This window comes from Dipodomys spectabilis, unplaced genomic scaffold (genome assembly GCF_019054845.1).
Source record: "Dipodomys spectabilis isolate Male_0828 unplaced genomic scaffold, ASM1905484v1 ptg000051l, whole genome shotgun sequence".
NCBI classification, from domain to species: Eukaryota; Metazoa; Chordata; class Mammalia; order Rodentia; family Heteromyidae; genus Dipodomys; species Dipodomys spectabilis.
Genome location: NW_024870728.1, coordinates 16,479,420 through 16,496,065, shown reverse-complemented (window position 1 = coordinate 16,496,065; position 16,646 = coordinate 16,479,420). Strand labels below are relative to the sequence as shown.

General features: G+C 33.8%; 1 protein-coding gene across 2 annotated transcripts in view; it reads left to right on the top strand.

Moving 5' to 3' along the window:
* The window catches only part of Spag16 (sperm associated antigen 16), a 775,603-nt gene that overhangs the window by 89,245 nt on the left and 669,712 nt on the right, over positions 1–16,646 (top strand). For both annotated transcript variants that reach the window (XM_042679127.1, XM_042679126.1), the window contains one exon: positions 15,630–15,757. In XM_042679127.1, the coding sequence (XP_042535061.1) occupies positions 15,630–15,757 (128 nt within the window). The remainder of the gene's footprint in view (positions 1–15,629; positions 15,758–16,646) is intronic.

Sequence of the window (16,646 nt, the reverse complement as noted above, 5' to 3'; positions counted from 1 at the left end):
CTTTATGACTTGATTAGGGTAAAGAAATGTGTCCCAAACACAAGAAAGCACCTTCCTCCTGTTCGTTAAGTGCACATATCTTTTAGAGGTTTAAAATGTATTGATGGTATTTTATCGCTTGTGACTTTTGTCTTGATTGTGGTACAAGCTTCCATGCTTATTACCATTTGAAATCATCCAAGGTGCAGTTTAGCATAGTGGAGAAAAAAATCATTGTCTTTTTTTGAAATCTAGATTTTGCTACTATCTTGTTAGTAAATGCCAGATAACTAAATCTGCTTGTCCATTTTGGCTTTTTAATCTATTTTTTTTATATCCCCTTAATTAGAGAGAACCTTGACCTTTCCTCATCATTATGAGATTTCTTTAAAAATGTGAGAACCTTATTGGGTTTGGTGGCACATGTATATAATCCCACTTATACAGGAAGTAGAGATTCTGAAACAAGGCTAGACAAATGGTGCAAGACCCAGCTTATGAATGGAACTGTCTCTGGTGTGTGTGGCTGAGAAAAGAATTTGGAGGGGGAGAGAGTGAACTTAGTTGAAGCAGGTAGCATTGTATTGCCCAAACCCATCTAATGTAACATTGCTTTCTGACATCATGAGAGGTCAGTACCTCTTCTGTTTTCTTATCTTCTCTCAATTCTCCTTAACACATTGTCATTTGAGGCCTCTGTACATTTATTCGCTGACCAAAGGTAGCATTTTTGTTTAAATATTTATAATTTTACAGAGTTTATGTCTTATTGAAAATTTAAAATTACATGTTTCATTATAGATCTGATCAACTATATGGAGTCATATCTTTGCCTAGAGATTTTTGTATCTACAGTGTCCCCAAGTTCCAATTGTTTTACTTAATCTTATTCCTCCCTGGTCTTCTGCTGCCCACATTTCAGAAATTCCTTTTCTCATTGTTTTGTTTGCATTTGTATTTACGATTTTAGGTTTATCTGTTGTTTTTTCATGTATGGATAGTTTCAGTACCAAGTTATAGTTTTCCCAGAGTCCAAATTCTTATTTAGATTAATGTATTTTTTGCTATCTTTAGATAGTATTTTCTGCCTTCATGACTGATGCCTTTTGGACTTACAATTCGTTAATGTGTATTTCTAAAACTAGTTCAATGTCATTGCATTTGTTCGATTCGTTTCAGTACCATTTCTCAGCTGTCTCACTTTGCTGAGAGTTATCTGGCTATGCATAGATGTACTTTGTACATATGATCCTGGAATGAAGTGATGTTTTTGGCAATGCTACTAATTTTGACCATAAGACAAATGTTTACATTCACTGAAAGTACGTATTTGAGTTATCATTTTTTAATCTCTGATTTTGACTTGAATATGTAGTAAATTTTGGCTTATAGCCAAAAGATAGAATTTGAATCAGAATCTCTGCAAAGTATTACTAAAATAAATGTATAAAGGCAAAAAAGATCTTGTTTATATAGTGTTGAGTTAGCTGCAGTAAATCAGAGAATGTGCTTTTAAAGCTGCTAAATCTTTAACATGTATTATCATTCTGTAGTGGAAAAAAGAATAATGACTCCAGCTATGCTTTTATAGAATGTGTCACTAAGAGACTATTAGACAAGTAAAATTACTATGTAAGTTCATACACAAAATATACATCATAATGCTATTTTGCTATTTTCCCCTCAGAGGAATGCTGACTGTTTTGTGAATTAAATATAAACAACATATTGACTTGTGGGAGGACCTAAGTATGCCTTTATGGAACACCTATTATGTAGAAGATCCCTATTATATAGAAGATCCCATTCTGAAGAGACAGAAATGCATGTTACCTTTGTTTTCTGATAGTTCATAGTCTGTGTAATGACATGATTCCAGTGCTCTGTCAAAGCAGGGGATGACAGAGGTAACAGGGCTAGGGTAGGGCATATGTAAGGTAAGCAGTGGAAGGTGATGTTAGAGATAGCCTTGCATCACCCCCCACGGATGGTCTTGTGCACAGAATAGACCATCTGGTGGAAATAGAGAGAAACGAAATGTGATTGCATTTTCTTTTTCATGGACATATTTCTTCATAAGGAGAAATAATATACAATGATATATGCTTTCTCCTGACCAGTTTTTGTTTGTGGACTTCATTAAGCAGCGAGATATACTGAGGGTCGTAAATTTTCCTATTGAAAAGAACAGAAACCCCGAATAGGAAAAGAATAAGTGAATGCAGAGGGAGGAATGGAAACATGAGCATAATTCGAAGACGGGCTGGCAAGCGCCATCAGTTTTGATCATGAATGTAAATAATGGTGCTTAATTAATGTGAACATTCAAAAACAAAATGAGGAACATGGGAGTGGATCCCTCCGAGGTGTCTCCTGCTTCAACAGTGTGCTGGACGGACCCAGAGACCTTGTGACCTCCAGCTGTCCGTCTCCTCTTTAGCAGCTACCTGGGCATCTTCTCAGGCTTCTCTGCTTTCCAGACCAGCCAACATTTTGGTTTCGGTTTTGGTTTGTTTTTTAAAATAATATATATACTATATAATTATGATATATAATAATGTAATTATAATATATAATAATATAGTATGCTCATATATATTTATTTTTCTTGTCGCTTTCCTTTCTTTTTATATTTTGGTATTTTCTTGCTGACCAACCTCTAGCTTCCAGAGTAGCCACAAATACTTTTACCGAGTTCAAAAGACTTTAATCGCCTGGCCAATTTGCATCTGTGGGCTTCTGGCACCTACATTTCACTAGCGCTCTAATAGGACCCCAAGGATGTGGCTCTGGGGAGCCTTGGCCAGCCGCTTCTGCCAGTTGGGCAACGAGGAGCGCGAGGCCCCCTACGGAAGATGCAAAACCAGCGCAACGGCCTGCACCTTTCCAGGGCCGGCAGAAAGCATTCTGGTGCCACCGCGGGGAGGCACCCGAGTCCCGGGACCTCGGAAAACAGCCGGAACCCTTCATGCATTATCGGCCTGCACAGACCTCCGCCTCTGTCTCCTCCCGGACGCCCACCACTTAGGCAGGAGGTAAAATGGATCAGGCTAGTGGCTGACCCGCCACAGACAGGCCAGCCTTGCGTCTCTCCTGGCAGGGCTTCTGGGCCAGCCTTTTTCTTCAGCCACTAGACATTGTTTTCCATCAGCTTGGAGGCCTTTCCCAAAACGTGGGCCATGGAAAAGTGAGCTTTTGATGACTTGTTTAGATTCCTGAGGAAATTTTGGTAGACTTAGATAAAAGACAACAAAAGTACATTAGGATAAGCCTTAGGCGTAGATATACATGCTAGAGGAACAGATATGGAATAAGAAAATGGAGTTATGAACTCTGGAGAAATTCAGTGTTTAAATGATATGTATGTATATGTACATGCATATGTATGTATGTATATATCTAGGTATAGTTTCTGATGACTAAACGCATTTCAGTAGAAGTACCTATAGACGAGAAAATTGTTGGCTAACATTAGATCATCTGTCATCAATGAGATGGTAGGAAAAATGTTCAAAGCCTGAGACTTCAGTTATTACTTAAAAGTAGTGATCATGATTCATTCGTGATAAATGAACAAAAGACAGAGTATGTGGTAAATTTTAGGAGACTAACTTTTCAGCTTCAAATATTCTACCATAGGATACTTCTAAAGAATCGATGGATTTCTTGGGTTGCAATATAGAATTTCTACAGTTGAAGCACTATTTTACACTAATCAGAACCCACATAATTATGCAAATAATATAGGATTAGTTTCATCTGGACAATTTTTTTCCAGTCATTTATGATTGACAATCTCAGCTACAAAGGAATATCAGCACAATCCTTAGAAGTAGATGATACCTCATTCTAAGCCTTAAATGTAATTTAATTAGTATAATTAATATAAATTCCTGATTGTATTAAGATGAAATAATCTGTTATGTTGGTTTGGAACATGTCTTAGAATAACTGAAGAATAACAAACTACTGCATTTAAATTAAATTGTTTATTTCAAATCACTCTGATCTTAATAAGCAAATCATTTAACCTATTTTGTTGTCTTAAGTCTAATCTTATGGCAAAATGAAACTATCTAAGTCAATACAGGAAAATATGCAAAAGACTTTTATAAATTCTGCATGAATGAGTACACATTTTCTAATAAAACGTTTGTTGTTGGGTCTGCGGACATGGAACTAATGACATTTTGTATTTACAAAAACTATTCCAGCAAGGCACTGATGGCTCACACCTGTCTTCCTAGCTACTCAGGAAACTGAGATCTGAGGATTGTGGTTTGAAGCCAGCCTGGGCAGAAAAGTCCATGAGACTCTCATCTCCAATTAACTACCAAAAAACCAGAAGTGAAGCTGTGGCTCAAGTGGTAAAGTGCTAGCCTTGATTATGAAATCTCAGAGACAACACCTTGAGTTCAAGCCCACAGGACCTGCACTGTGTGTGTATTCCATCTTTAAAGATGATTCACCAGCAAAGCTTGTGGCTTTGCTATGACTTTCATATTCCTTCTTGTACTTACAGTTGAATTAAGAAGAAAATATTGATCTCCATATTTTGTTTTTCTTAAGGAAAAGAAAAATATGTTTATAATAATGAATATTTCAAAAAGCATCAAGAGAGTTGGAAACATAATTTAGTGAAAGGGAAGATTTTATTTCTATGTTTGAGAATTTACCTATACATTAAATATATTATGCATATATATATATATATATGTTCACACACTTACCAATTAACTCATTTGAATTATCATATTCTCTTTTCTTTTTTGATGGGCACCAGGGTTTGACTAAGGGGTTTGCACTTGTGTAATTTGCTTGTTGGCTAGCTCTACACTTTGGTCCATACCTCCAGATCAGCTTTTTGTTGGTTGTTTTGAGAATAGAATCTCCTGACTCTATTTTTACTTGTCTGTCTTTGAATTACAGTTTTCTGGATCTTAGCCTCCTGAGTAATTCGTATTACAGATGTGAGCCACCAGTGCCTACTGAATTGTCTACTTGGATGCCTGTTTTTCTGATGTCTTGAGTTTGGCTCTAGATAGCCAATCACAACATTTAAGATTCAAAGATAAGAATAATTGAATTGTAGATTGATAAAAATAAGATTAAATGCTGCAGATTATATTAATAGCAGATATTGTTAGAAGTTTAGAGTGAAAGTATTTTATATGGGGCTTTACAATACTCTAAATCATCAAGCTACAAGCAGATAATCTTGGGGACATCCACTGAAAAATGAAATCTTCAGTTAACATGTTATCATAGTGCCATAGACATGCATTCAGAGAAAGTCCAGCAAGTGCCCATCAGTCAGGATATTAAGCACTTTCCACTAGTGCAAATGAATCCCTTTTATTAAACTTTATTAGCATCAAATAGTGGTACAAGGAGTTTCATTTTGACACATCAATCTATGCATACAACATACCTTGATCTGGCTCATTCCTTTAGTCACTCTCATTACTCCTTTCTTCTCTTTCCCAAACCAATTTCACAAGCTTATTGTTCTATTACACATGGATACAAAATATATTGATATATCAACCTTCTATCACCATTTCCATTCCCCCTGCTCTATACTACTAATATGCACACCCAAGAATGGACATAATTTACCTTTCTATACTCACTTTCCTGTGTACTGGTCCTGGGGCTTGAACTCAAGGTTATCCTTAAGCTTTTGTGCTCAAAGCTAGTGCTCTATCACTTTGACCTATAGCTCTATTTCTGGCTTTTTTGGTAGTTTACTGGAGGTAAGAGTCTCCCACACTTTCCTGCCTGAGTTGGCTTTGCACCAAAAACCTCAGATCTCAGATTTCTGAGTAGCTAGAATTACAGGTGTGATTTCCCGCACTCCCAGCAATATTCATTTTTTTAAGTGTATGTTGTGAGAATGTTGAAAAGGGTGACATTGGTCAAGATGCATCGTATTTATAAACTGTTTTGTTGAATGGCAAGTTTTTTGTACAACTACTCAGAGATAAGAAAAATATAGTTAAAAAGGCACATGCTAATTGCTTTTTAGGGTTTAACATGGTCTGTCACACATACATATACTGTACATATATAATGATATATTTATGTGTGCATATATAATATGTATATATGTAGGTGTTTCCATGTACTTATCTGTATCTACTTATGTATATGTTTATCTTACAGCACTAACATCCACATATCAGAGAAAACATGTGACCTTGATCCTCTGAACCTCGCTTACTGTACTGTACTATACTGTACTGGCTTACTGTAATTTGATGGTCTCCAAACCTATCCACTTGCTTTAAAAGTTCATAACTTTATTCTTCATTAATTACCAATATCCCATTATGCATCTATGTATGTATGTGTGTATAAATACACACATATATATGTCTATGTATTTGTGCACACACACATATTCTTTATCCTGTTCATTAATTGCAGAGTATCTGGACTGCATCAATAGCTTGGCTGCAGTGGATAATGTTTTAGTGAACTTGAGTCTGCAGTTACCCCTATTAAATCATGACTTACATTTCTTTAGATACTAAGAGTGGCATTGCTAGATCAAAGGGTAGTTCTATTTTTAGTTTTTTGAGAAAAGCTCCATACTGCTTTCTGTAGTGTTTGCATTCATTTACTGTCCTGCCAACAGGATATTAGTTTGATTTTTTTTCCCTTACTGCCAACATTTGTTGTTCTTGATGTTGGCCATGGTGACTGGATTGGGTTAGAATCTCATGTCCATTTTGATTTGCATTTGTCACCCATTCAGCTTCCTTCTGTGTATATTTTGGCCATTTGTGCTTCTCTTGGTCATCTGTTAATTCAGTTGTTGATTCTTTGTGAGTTTACTCTTTTGAGCTACCTGGAGAGTCTGATGATTAATCCTTTGTCATATGTGTAATTGGCAAATATTTTCATGCATTCTGTGTTATTTGAGTCTTCTGAAAGCTTCTTTTTGGTTCAATGAAATTCCATTTTTCAACCATTGCTCCTATTTGCTGAGCTATTGGAATTCTGCTCAGGAAGTTACTGTCTAATGTCAACTTCCTATTCTTTACTATAGTAGTTTCAAGTTTCAAGTCTTACATTAATATCCATTATAAAAATAACTGAAAAAATACAATTTCACTGATTTGAGGGCTTAAAAATCAGCCAGAAAGGATCTCAAGAAGCAAAAATTACTAAAAGTTATATATGCTCAAGCAGCAATAAAGAACTTTGTAAAATGAAAAGAAAATGATATGTACTTTCTAGCCACTAAACAAATCAGAAAATATTTGACATTTATTGAAGGAAATACCAGAACTCAAAGAGATCATATATACTATTAATTTGGTAAAACTCTTGAAAACAGCATCACCATTTTCAAGTGAACTTGGTTTTTATAAAGCATTGTCCAGTACTGTTTTAGTGCCAAGTACTGACACAAATGGTCACTTCTGTCATATTTGTAGCACATTCCTTATTGAACTTCCATGTGTTTTTTCTTACCTGTGTTTTAAATTTTGTTTACTGTATCTTTCAATATATTTTGTGCAACCAAACCAGAAGTTTTAATTTATTGTCAAAGATTATTTTACATATAACATATAACTGACACTTTTTAGGTGTTTGCCTTATTGTACAAAAACTATTAGCAAAAAATATAAACTCTAATAGTTGTCATTATTAGTTTAACATAGCCAGTCTGTGCTAAAATTTCAATAATAAAAATTCATGTTTTTTTCTCTTATCTTTGGAAGTCTAACAAATAGATAATATATTATGTAGTCAATGCTAGTAGACAAACCATCCAATTGAGCAATTTCTTTTGGGTCAGATATATTGTTGGGAAAATTTAACCTTTAAAAGGCTTGTTCTTGGTGTCTGCTTTGTAGAGATAACACAATTGTTTAAATGAAAATTATAGTGAGACAGATAGAATCTAAAAGTCACAGAAACTTTCACTTCAGTCAGCTTTAGCTTACATACTGCTAGGTATGTTGTATTACAGGTTTGGGATATCTTCATTCAACCTCAAAGTAAACTTGTAATAAGAGAAGTGCTTTAAATTTCAAACCTAAACAGGTTATATTCTTTGCTGATAAATGTCCTTTCCATTGTTTCCTTTTTAATTTTTCAGTTAACTGCTCACACATTCAAGTAGTTTAAAAGTTGCTATAACCACTCTTTAAAGTAGTGTTATATATTTTAATTGCTACCCTAACCAATAACTAGATGCTGTGGGAGTGACCTCTGATCCCTGAATACTGCTTCAATTTGGCTCAGCATTTGCTTAGGCTCATGAGAGCCACCAGGATGGATTCCAAAGAACTAGATAAGCAACCCAGCTGTGTGCTGTTTGTGCCAGAAACAGGAGCTGTGCCAGCTGGCTGCCCTCTAGAAATGTGTATGGTGAACAGAAAGTCATTGGGTGAGTCTTGCATTCCCAGAAAGGAAATTTGAGCCAAGGGAATATAAATGAATCAGATCATTTTCCTCATTTCTTGGGAAATGTCTTTACAAGAGAAGGATATAGATGATCCTCTGCTTTGCAATGTAAGCTTATTATGACTGTCCGTTAGGTGATTTTTGTAAATGAAATAAGCTCTGGTACTCTACTGGAATACACACTTCGCTTGGGGATTTCAACCAATACTAAGATAACTTGTCTGGCAATGAAAGTAGAATATGAACCCTGGACAACTTTGTTGGATGTATAGCCTTGTCTACATCAGTTAGAAATTCTGACACTTGCATAGAAACCTAACTCAAATATTTAAGTGGTTTAGTACAGCAAAGCAGATCGTTCTTATATTATGTGGATGTTGTGGATCAGCAAAAGAGTTCTGTTGGTTCTAATCTAGAAACACAGTCTGGTGGAGGAGGGCATGAAATTAGATCCCTTATTATCAGGAAAAACAAGTAAAGGAGTGGCAAAACGTGTTGCACTTTAAATTTGCTCCTTGCAGCTCCTTTTTCTTGTATTTCTTTGGTCAAGAAAATCACAGGGCCACACCATACCTAACTTCAAGAAGGCTACACTCTGACATTTATAACTGTATCTAAAACAACTCAACTTCTGAGTGCTGAATTGGTCTTTATTTAAGGAAACCTCAGAAACTTCAGTCAGTATCATTTGTTAGATTTCGACAGTATTCAGATTATAAGCATATGCTTAGTAGGAAGGAGGTGATTTATAAATCACATAGTATCATGATGCTGTTAATTCATATGTTTAATTTTATTAACATGTAAAGTTGGAATTGATGTATAATCATGTTATTTGATAATTATGGACTATCAGTGGAATATACAACTTGAAATATCTGATTACTCTCCCACACAGACTTTATAATGTATTTTTAAAAATCTAGTCATGATTAGAATATATAATTGCTTAAGCAAGACCTAGATTAATAATAAAAGTAAAGCCCTTCTATGCTAAAAGGGAAGGAATTTTAAACTATTAACTTGAGAAAAGTTACTCATTTCATTAAAATGCTGGTTCTAAATCATATACATATTTAATTCCATGTTTTTCCAAGTGCTAAAAGTAATCTTAATTCCTTATAGAAAACTTTGAAAATAAAGAAATTAAATTCATATAAAATAAAAAGCATGCAGAGTTAGTCACTATTAATATTCTGACATACAAGCATGTGTTACTTTAATATAAGGACACATCCTGAGAGATGCCTCCTCAAGCAATTGCATCCCTGTGAGAACTTGATAGAGTGTACTTACACATATCTAGAGGATGCCTGTCAATCAACCCAGGTCATGTGTTGATGCAGCCAAGGCCTTGAGTGAACATGAAGAATGTGGTCACACATTTTATAAGGAAAAAGAACACACTCTAAAATAATGATACTAATTCAGCAGTGATACTCACTAGACACTCTGTTGGACATGGACTATCCAACTTGGGGTTAAGGGGGAGGGGGGGGAAAAACAGGGAGAAAATGAGGGAGGGGTGACACTCTTCAGAAAAAAATGTACTCAATACCTGACTTATGTAACAAACCCCTCTGTGCAGCACCCTTACAATAAAAATTTAAAAATAGCCGTAAAAGTACATCATAGTAAATACATCATCTAGGAAAGTCATTATTGTTATCAAATAAAATGTAATATATGTAGTTGTAAGTGCTATATTTTAATACAATGCAATAGGTTTATTTACATAAGCACCACTATAAACACACTCATAATGGGTTACTTTACAACACTACAACAACTCTTACATTACTAGACGGTAGGAATTTTCAGGCTCATAATCTTAAGGGATCACCATTGTCTGTGTAGTCCAAATTGTATCATTGACAAAAAATGTTACGTGGTTCAAGACTGGACTTCCTTCTAATTGCACATATATGTCAATATGTATGTATGTCCTCTGTCTTAGTGAACACTTGTCTCTATTTCTGAAAATGTTTTTCCTGCCAAAAATTACTAATGACTTGGTAGTGTTCTATTATTTAGATTGCTGGTGTTCTGTAATACAGTAAACTAACTTCCTTTTACTGGCATTTAGGTATTTTTAGCACACACACACACACACACACACACACACACACACACACACGCACACACACACACTCACTCCTCCTCCTGGAAACTGGTCTGAAACTTTCTAGAATGCATTTTTAGAAATGGAGTTACTGAGAGAATGGGCTCTGGTGAGCCACTAAAACTGGACAATGGAGGTTAGTTTTAAAATGCTATTTATCATTACTCAACATAGTAAAAGTATACTTCTTTAGAAGTCCTTTATTTCTTTGCATGCCAATTTTATATTAGGTTTCAGGGTAGTATTCCAGTATTTCTTAAAGTAATAATTCCTTTCACCAAAAATGTTATTATAGCAATATAAATATGAGTAAAATATAAATCAAGAAAACTTTTTATTACTATTCTATTAGTAATTTATACTTCAAGAGTGAAATTTAGTCAAGAAATATACTTTAAAATGTGATGAGGTAGTGTAGTTTACAAGTGATAGTTTAGGGCTGTATATTTTATTTTTGTTAGTTTTTTTGCTTTAGCATAATTTGATAGGAGTAATGTCTGAATTAATATCTCAGGGATAGATTAAAAACACAGTGAAGCTATTTTATTTCATGTAATCATAGAGAAGGGTCACAATAGTACTTTAAAGTAATAAAGAAGAATGTGTAAATATATTTGGGAAAATAACATTTCCTAAATAAGTATCAGACTTCTCCCTATAAGGTCACTTAATGCCAGCAAACTGAAAGGTCAAGAAAGAACTTGAATGGACAAGTAAGGCTTTCCCTCCCTCACCTCGTTTTTCACTCTTAGATTGTGAATGTCAATTATCTCCATCAAGTCTTGCTGATAATGTCAGTTGTCAGTCATTCACAAGGAGTGATGTGGTGAGCTTGTCAGACAGCAAAGGACCACTTGAGTGATAATAATAATGAGGGTATAGAAACCAGAAGGAAACTTCTGGTAAATTCTTCCTCACATTGGGAATTAAGATATGGAAAAAATAGGTTCCAGTAGGATGTTCCTTTATGTGAATCCTAACTTAAACATTAATCTTTTAAACTTCTAACTTTAAAATGAATCCTTATGGCCCATGATTAAATCAGATCATTTCCCAACATGATTGATCAATAAAAACAGCTCTTGATGGCCCAACAGAAAAGCCTCTAAGTTCACATTCAAGGTCTGATTTGAATTGAATTAAATATTTAAGCCAAATTTATTGGGGTATTTATCCACAGACTCCAGGCCACAGAATACTTAAACTACTCAGACATTGTTTTATACATCCATGAAGAAAGTATAATTTTCATTTTTAGGCTTAACCAATTTCTTATTATTGTTTTATTAGGTATTTATCTCGTTAAAGTTAATTGAATTTTTTATTTTATATTTTCAGTTCATTAGTTTACTGAATTTTATAATTTCTCAGATGTTCTTGTCTATAATAAAATGCCTTCCCTGTAGTTACAGTTTCTATCTAATTTTTATCTACCTTCTCAACATAATCATAGTATTTGCAATTAATTCATCCACTTAGTTCTGTATATCTCTCATCAATTAACATTATCATATCTTCAATTAATGATGATTGCATACCCTCTGGTCCAATAGTTTTGTTAGTTTTTCCCACTTTAGCATCCTTTGCATATTTTGACTCTACGTTTATCAATGATATATTTTAAAATTTATGTTGTTTTGTGACAGACCCTTGAGTCTTTGCTGTAGAACAAACATATTCTAGTTAATATTTTTGACCTGACAAAGAGTAGAGTGTGTGCTTGAGTGAACAATTTCTAATTAAAATTGCTTGAGGTAATTTCTACCAATGTTAGATCAATAGAAAAGAAAGAGAAACAAAAACAGAGCTGGGTCAAGTGCCATAGATTCAGGGCCTGGGGGAAACTTAGTTACTTGGAATTCTTGTGGAGGGGCGCCCAGTAAATTAGATTCTCCATATTGATAGATAGATGCAGGAGTGTCTGATTGATGAATTGCTCAAGTGAAGAGAAAGAACCATTATTTTTTCTATGGTTAAATATTAGCAGTAAGTAATCATAAATGAGCAACAGGGCAAGCCCTGCACTATCATTGGTACTTGAACAGATGGCCTATAGTTGCCTGGATATGGGACTGGTACTCTGAACAGTAGGATCATAGGAGAATGAAGGCTGGTTTATCTAGTATTCCAGGAAAAGATTAAAACTATAAGTCGATTAATATATAATTATTTTATTTTATTTTTTTTTATTTTTGTCGGTTGTGGGGCTTGAACTCTGGGCCTGGGCACTGTCCCTCAGCTCTTTAGCTCAAGGCGAGCACTCTACCACTTGAGCTACAGCGCCACTTCCATACATAATTATTTTAAAATAGCATGTTGAACGGTTTATAATAAATTTACTTATAAATTGGAATTAACATGGGCCCCTAATTACAGAATGAATAAAAATAGGAGCAGAAATTGTTTGTTTCTTAAATAATTAAATAATTTACATGGGTCCCAAATATGTGATGAAAGCTTTACAACGATTATGCCACTTAACCTTCACTGCATCCTGTGAGACAGGTATAGTTTGGGTTATAATTTATAGACACCAAAATATGGCTATAAAATTTATTAAATACCTTGCCTGATTTCACATACTATTATAGGGTGGAGCTGAATTATTCGTGAAAGCCATGATTTTCAATCCTTTACTGTATTTTACACAGGGAACATTACAGTAAATGGAAGTGTTAGAGACTCAGTCTCAGAAATTATTATTCAATAGGCCTGGTGTGCTGCCCAGAAATTTCAATGTGTAGTCTGACTTGAGAACCACTGAACAATCAAAGCCATTACTAAGAGCTTAGCAATGTCTGCCAGTTGTATCTTGCCAATGCAAACAAAAGGTAATGGTTATACAGCTTTAAAGAATAGCTTAAAGATTTATATTACTTTTTCTATCCTGAGTGCATTGTCTTTACTAGTGTATTCCACATTTACCTCACTGATCCTGTTTACCCATTTATTGGCTATTGTCTCTGGTAAAGTTTCTATACATTGCCTGGGTGATATAGGAGTTTATGCTTTGCCTCTGTAAGAAAACCATGTTTATATAGACTATTACTGAGGTTTTGCTGCTCTTGTAAATCTTCTTTTAAGTTGATCTTCAATTATTATGCTATTTTTCCTATTTTGATCTGAGCTAGAGAAATAAGTGATATAACTTACATTATATTAAATGCCTTATTTTATTAGTTTTAAATAATGATTTGTTTATCAGTGATCACAAAATTGTCATGGAAAATATCCTTGTGGTTTGAGATACTTTTCTATGGTCAAAAATTTTTATAATACTAAAATTTGATCTATCTTGATATATTTTCCAACATAATCATTTATGCTCCCTGTGTTTCCAAATGAAGCAGAATTATTAAAATGAAATTCCACTGTATTAATAAGAAAGTAGATGAAAAATATAAATATGTAATCTGGAAAAAGAAAGAAAAGAGAAATATAATTTAAAGTGCCAGCTACTCAATTAACACATGAAAAAAGACAAATAATTGAATATATGACTTGGCAGCTACTTTTCCTCATAGGATTTTCACCTTGTAGATACAACTTATGTGTTTATTTCTTTTGCTTTCTTACAGTATAAGAATCAAATTCAGTGCCTTCCACTAAGTAGAAAACAATAAATGTTAATCAAAATAAACTCTTGGTGAATGAATGTGCTATTTTCAGTGTGTGATTGCATGTAATCTGTGAACAAGGATATGGTGTGGAATTATACACTGTGCCACAAATTAGCTCAACATTTCTTTAGAACAAGCTACCATGTCTTTTTTTCAAATGATGTTTTGAATTATTTGCATATCTCAGTCTTTTAAGGAAATGATAGTTATGGCTGGGATGAACTCTACGTAGCATGAGCAACAATAAGCTAAACCACTAAATATTACATAAAATAGTATATACTAATGTTAAAATAATTAGTTTTCAGAACAGACTAAATGATGTGAAAAATTAAGTTATAGTTAAATGAAAATCGGAGGATAAATACCAACTGTTGAATCATTGAAAGAGAAAATGAGTTGAACAATTAAAATTAAGAATAATGAGTTAAACAATTAAAACAATAATAATGATTACATCTTGGTGGTGACACTAAGATTCTTTTATTTCCTTATAGTAGGAAATGCACAAAACTTTTACAGATGTAATACTTTTTCATCAGAAAAATTATTTAGGAAAATGGATTTTTATCATTTTCCAGCTCTGTAGGTATTTCCTATTCATTCACAAGGGCAAAAAGTGTCTATCTATTTGTTTAGTTTATTGGTGGGTTTCTCATGCCTACAATATCACTTAGGAGAAATTGATACTTATAAATGTGGTTTGAATGAATTACTGAGAACAAAACGGAATATATGCTTCTATTTCTCAAGGCACTTTTAAAGATTCACATGTTAGGCAATGAATCCACCCATTAGAAAGCATTGAACACTTACTCATAGTATGGCTTCTATCCACTGAGGATAGGTTCCTTTCTTGTGGAATTTGAATGGCATATGGAGTTTTCTTGGTAATCAACAAGTAGAAGTGGATTCTAATGTATGTGACTTAAAGGACTATGACAGGGGTCTTTTATCTTTAGCAAATACCTTTAAAATAAATATAACTTAGAAAATAGATATAACAAACATTAAACCAATGGAAATGCTAGTAACTTTTTTAAAAAGTAGAAGAAATGTTATTTAGCTTTTAAGTGTATCAGTCCCAGAAGACAAAAGAGGCGTCAGAATAATATACAGCGTGTTGAAGTTACTGTTGGAGTAGAAAGTACATCGAAAATGTCAGTTGACAAACTTGACTAAAAATGGTGCTATACTGGGCTCCACTGGAATTCATGAAAAGAAGGGTCTCAAGTAAACTTTCACACATAGCATGCAGCTTAGAATTAAAGTTGGTTATGAAATGGCTTTGTCCCTCGTTTGAATTTTAATCTTTCATGTATATTTTCTCAAATTAGGTAAAGTAAGATAATAAGAATTTAAGGTAACATTTATAGAAGAATATAGTAGTAATAGATATGATATAATTTAATATTAAACAATACAATACCAGTGTGTACAGTGTTACAGGTATTTAACACAGCTCTTGCTGTATTTTTTTTCTCTAGGATTCAGAATTTCCCATAGATATGCAACCAAATCTAGACATGACTTTATGTAAAGAAAATCCCTGTCCAGCAAAATTTGACTACAAACTGAGTAACATTCTTAGACTTCATGAACTTCCAGTGAGCTGGTAAGATTTCTGTTGTTTTATTAGTGCTTTTGAGGTTTCATTCTCGTGCTAGTTGTGGTGCTCTTTTACCTATTGATGGTTCAAGTTGTTTAGTGTTTCCAGTTCTTGCTTCAGCAGTGCAATAGCTATTGAACAACATTAAATAAATTGGTTTAGTCACTTGGTGGCAGTACAGACTAAGAGCACTATTGTGTATTATTGTTCTGGCTCAAAATAATTTAGAAAAATCTCTTTGAAAGGCTTCTAGTATTATTTTAAAGATGATATCTCAGAAATTGTCCATGTCATTTGTTTATGTACTACTTTTAGCACTATCTTATTTTCCTGTTAATGTATCCTGTTATTTTTGTAGACCATAGTTTGGTGAACTGTAATCATATTGGCTAAAGACAAAAACTTACCTGAGATTTAAATTCTTTGTTTTATGCATTTATGTTCATGAACGACTTATTATAAATCTCATAAATTCATCATATAGTATTCAGATTTTTAGAGAAAATATTTCTGAGAAAACTTGTGCATATAAGTTCTTATAAATTTTACAGTGGGTTAACATTTCAGCAACTGGTCAGCTTGTATTGATATGCATGGTTAGATCATTTTGCATATGTTGCTAGTGTCTTGCAGTAACAACTTGATATGGTTAAACACTTATATTCTTGCATTTAGACACAGAAAGCAAAGTTCTTATGTTTGTATAAATATAGGAAACAAATATTTGGTGGTCACTCTTCTTGTACATAAGGACAGCTGATGTCACAGACCAATTCTCATATATACATACATTTTGCCTGTGATTAGTTTCTTTCTATTTCTTCTGTGATAATTCCTCTGTTCTTTCTTACTATGTATTTTCATTTTTGAGCTGGCATAGTTTTAGTAAGGGATT